This window comes from Palaemon carinicauda, chromosome 37 (genome assembly GCF_036898095.1).
Source record: "Palaemon carinicauda isolate YSFRI2023 chromosome 37, ASM3689809v2, whole genome shotgun sequence".
In the NCBI taxonomy this organism is placed as follows: Eukaryota; Metazoa; Arthropoda; class Malacostraca; order Decapoda; family Palaemonidae; genus Palaemon; species Palaemon carinicauda.
Window position 1 is genome coordinate 39,041,500 of NC_090761.1, and position 2,500 is coordinate 39,043,999.

General features: G+C 38.4%; 2 protein-coding genes across 3 annotated transcripts in view; one reads left to right on the forward strand and one right to left on the reverse strand.

Moving 5' to 3' along the window:
• Window positions 1-2,500, forward strand: part of LOC137629586 (uncharacterized) — a 158,895-nt gene that overhangs the window by 49,365 nt on the left and 107,030 nt on the right. The gene's annotated exons all lie outside the window — the stretch shown is intronic.
• The window catches only part of LOC137629590 (cilia- and flagella-associated protein 251-like), a 19,063-nt gene continuing 16,915 nt past the window's right edge, over window positions 353-2,500 (reverse strand). The window contains exons 5-6 of the mRNA XM_068361047.1: window positions 2,001-2,154; window positions 353-1,314 (exon numbers count right to left, since the gene is read on the reverse strand). Of these exons, the coding sequence (XP_068217148.1) occupies window positions 697-1,314; window positions 2,001-2,154 (772 nt within the window). The 3' untranslated portion in view covers window positions 353-696. The remainder of the gene's footprint in view (window positions 1,315-2,000; window positions 2,155-2,500) is intronic.

Here is a 2,500-nt window from a genome sequence, read left to right on the forward strand (position 1 = left end):
ACGTGTCGGTATTTTATTCAATAGAAGCATTGTCATTAAGTAAGTGGGCTTGTTGGTATGTTCCATTTCCATGTAAATATTCTGTTATCTCTTTTAATAGTGAAATATAACATTTCTTAACAGTGAATATGGGAAACCAAGCCCTGTGTTATAAAACTAACTTGCTGTGGAATTGTGTCCATTAGAATCTCAAATCTCCCTCACTACACTATATTATTATTCTCATGTTTTCTTTATATCTTTAGAAAAACTATTCTTCGAGGTGAAGTTTAATTATTTGATATATCTAAACATATTTCATGAAATTAAAATGATAAAAAACAAAATAAGCGGCATTGGGGAATGATTTATTTAGTCACTTGCGCTACTTTCTTAATATCCCTCTTGCCTTTATTATGATTAGAGACCAGTTTTAGCTAGCTATGCTAGAGTACAGTAAGTTTCCGAAGGGCGGGGTAATGGAAGGTCTTGGAAGAGAGTTATAAAGTTTTTGGAAAATAAAATACAGAGGAAGGTAGAAAGGTTTCAGGTGACCCAATTGTAATTTCATGCTATACAAGTAAGATAGTAGGACATATTGCTCTTTTACTTCCATATAATCCCTCCTATTTCTTGTATTTCTTCCTTTTTTCTTTAATTATTCGTTAATTTTTAGAGCTAAATTAAATGTACTATTTATAAACAACCGGAACATCCTCATATATCCCCCGGGATCTTCACAGCCTCATCATTTAAATTATCCTGTTCCTCAAAGCTGGTGAAGAGACGAAAATCGGGATGTTTCTTCACATAGACTGTCTTGACAAATTCCCTGTAGAGATTCAGAGCCACTGACTTCTTAAGCTCCCCTATCTTAGCCAGTCTGGCTTCTTCTTCTGTCTCTTCTCCGATGATTTCCCCGTGGGGTCCTCTCCTACTTTTCTTCTTCTTTTTCTTTTTCTTCTTTTTCTTCTTCTTTTTCCCATCCGCATCTCCGGCAGATTCACCTCCTTCGGCGTGCTCCTCGTCATCAGCATCTTCTTCTTCATGACTTTCGTCGGTAGGTTGGTCGCTGTCCTGCGGTTTGCTTCCTGCACTTCTCGAAGGTCTCCTGACCTGCAGGCTCGATCCCGCCTGTGGCTCCTGAGCATTATCGACGTTACCGGAATGAGGTGTCTGCAGGTCCTTGCTGTCAGGGAGTGTCCTGTCTGTAGTAGGCCCACTCGAACGAAAATCATTGCGCCCTTTAGCTCCCTCCCTACTGCCACTGCTAGAGAGGTCACTATCGTTGTTCTCGTTTTCTTCCTCTTCTTCGGTGCCTTCTTCTTCGTCTTCCTAGTATGTTATTAGAAGAAGAGGATGTGACCCATTACACTTACAGGTTGATTAAATTTGAAAATAAAACTTATGAAATAGTATTTCAATTGAGGGGAGCCTTTGTAGTTGGCTGGAACAGTCCGAATATAAAATTTCAAGTTACGACTGAAAAAACCTTATTTTAAAAAGGAAATTAACGCAATAAGACCACGTAACCTAAAGTTCCCTACCTAACCTAACCTAGGAGCCGTATCCTTACCTAACTTCTACTTGGGGAATGGCTACGGCACCTCTGCGGACCCCCCCCCCCTCCCCCACTAAGAGTAGACAACCGTATCCTTAGCTTACCCAAGTCTGAACCCTGTACTTGTTTCTCAACCGGTATCAATCCTGGTGAGATAGCATTTAAATCATAATGTTTCGTAAATCGTAAAACTAGCTTTTTAAGATCGTATTTCAGACAAAGATACACATTTTCCCCGTAAATAAAATCGATTTAACAAGTAACGAAAAAGTTTACATCTGTCCCAGCCAACTACATAACAGCTCCCCTACATTTAGATTTTGTAATTTCAGAATATTTTTTTTTTTCATTTTTAAATTTCATGATCATTTTATTGATGCCAGTAACCTATCTCTCTCTCTCTCTCTCTCTCTCTCTCTCTCTCTCTCTCTCTCTCTCTCTCTCTCTCTCTCTCTCTTACCTTTGCCTCGTCTTGCTCATCCTCGACATGGGTCTGCTGGATAGGATCCCTCCTTCTTGACCTGGCCTGCTGAAGGAACACCAAGTAAGGTGTTGTATAGATCTCTTTTTCAGGGTCGAAGAGAAGGTCATCGTCGCTTTCTTCATTATCAGAGCTTTGGAGAACAATGCAGAAGATAAATCAGTTAGAAAAGAAAATAGGATCTCGGTGAGGTATTACAAACACACACTTACACGTATATACATACATACACATGCATACATATACATATATATATATATATATATATATATATATATATATATATATATATATATATATATATATATGTATATATTACAGTAGTGTACCCGAACCTCAAAATGATGACTAAATATTTAGATAGATATTTACACTCACGCTCACACACAAATTCAACGCTTCCCACTTCCTCTCCCTTTTCTAGCTACGTCCTGGCAGTTTTGGCAATTTGTCAGAGATTGTGGTTTCAGAATATACCT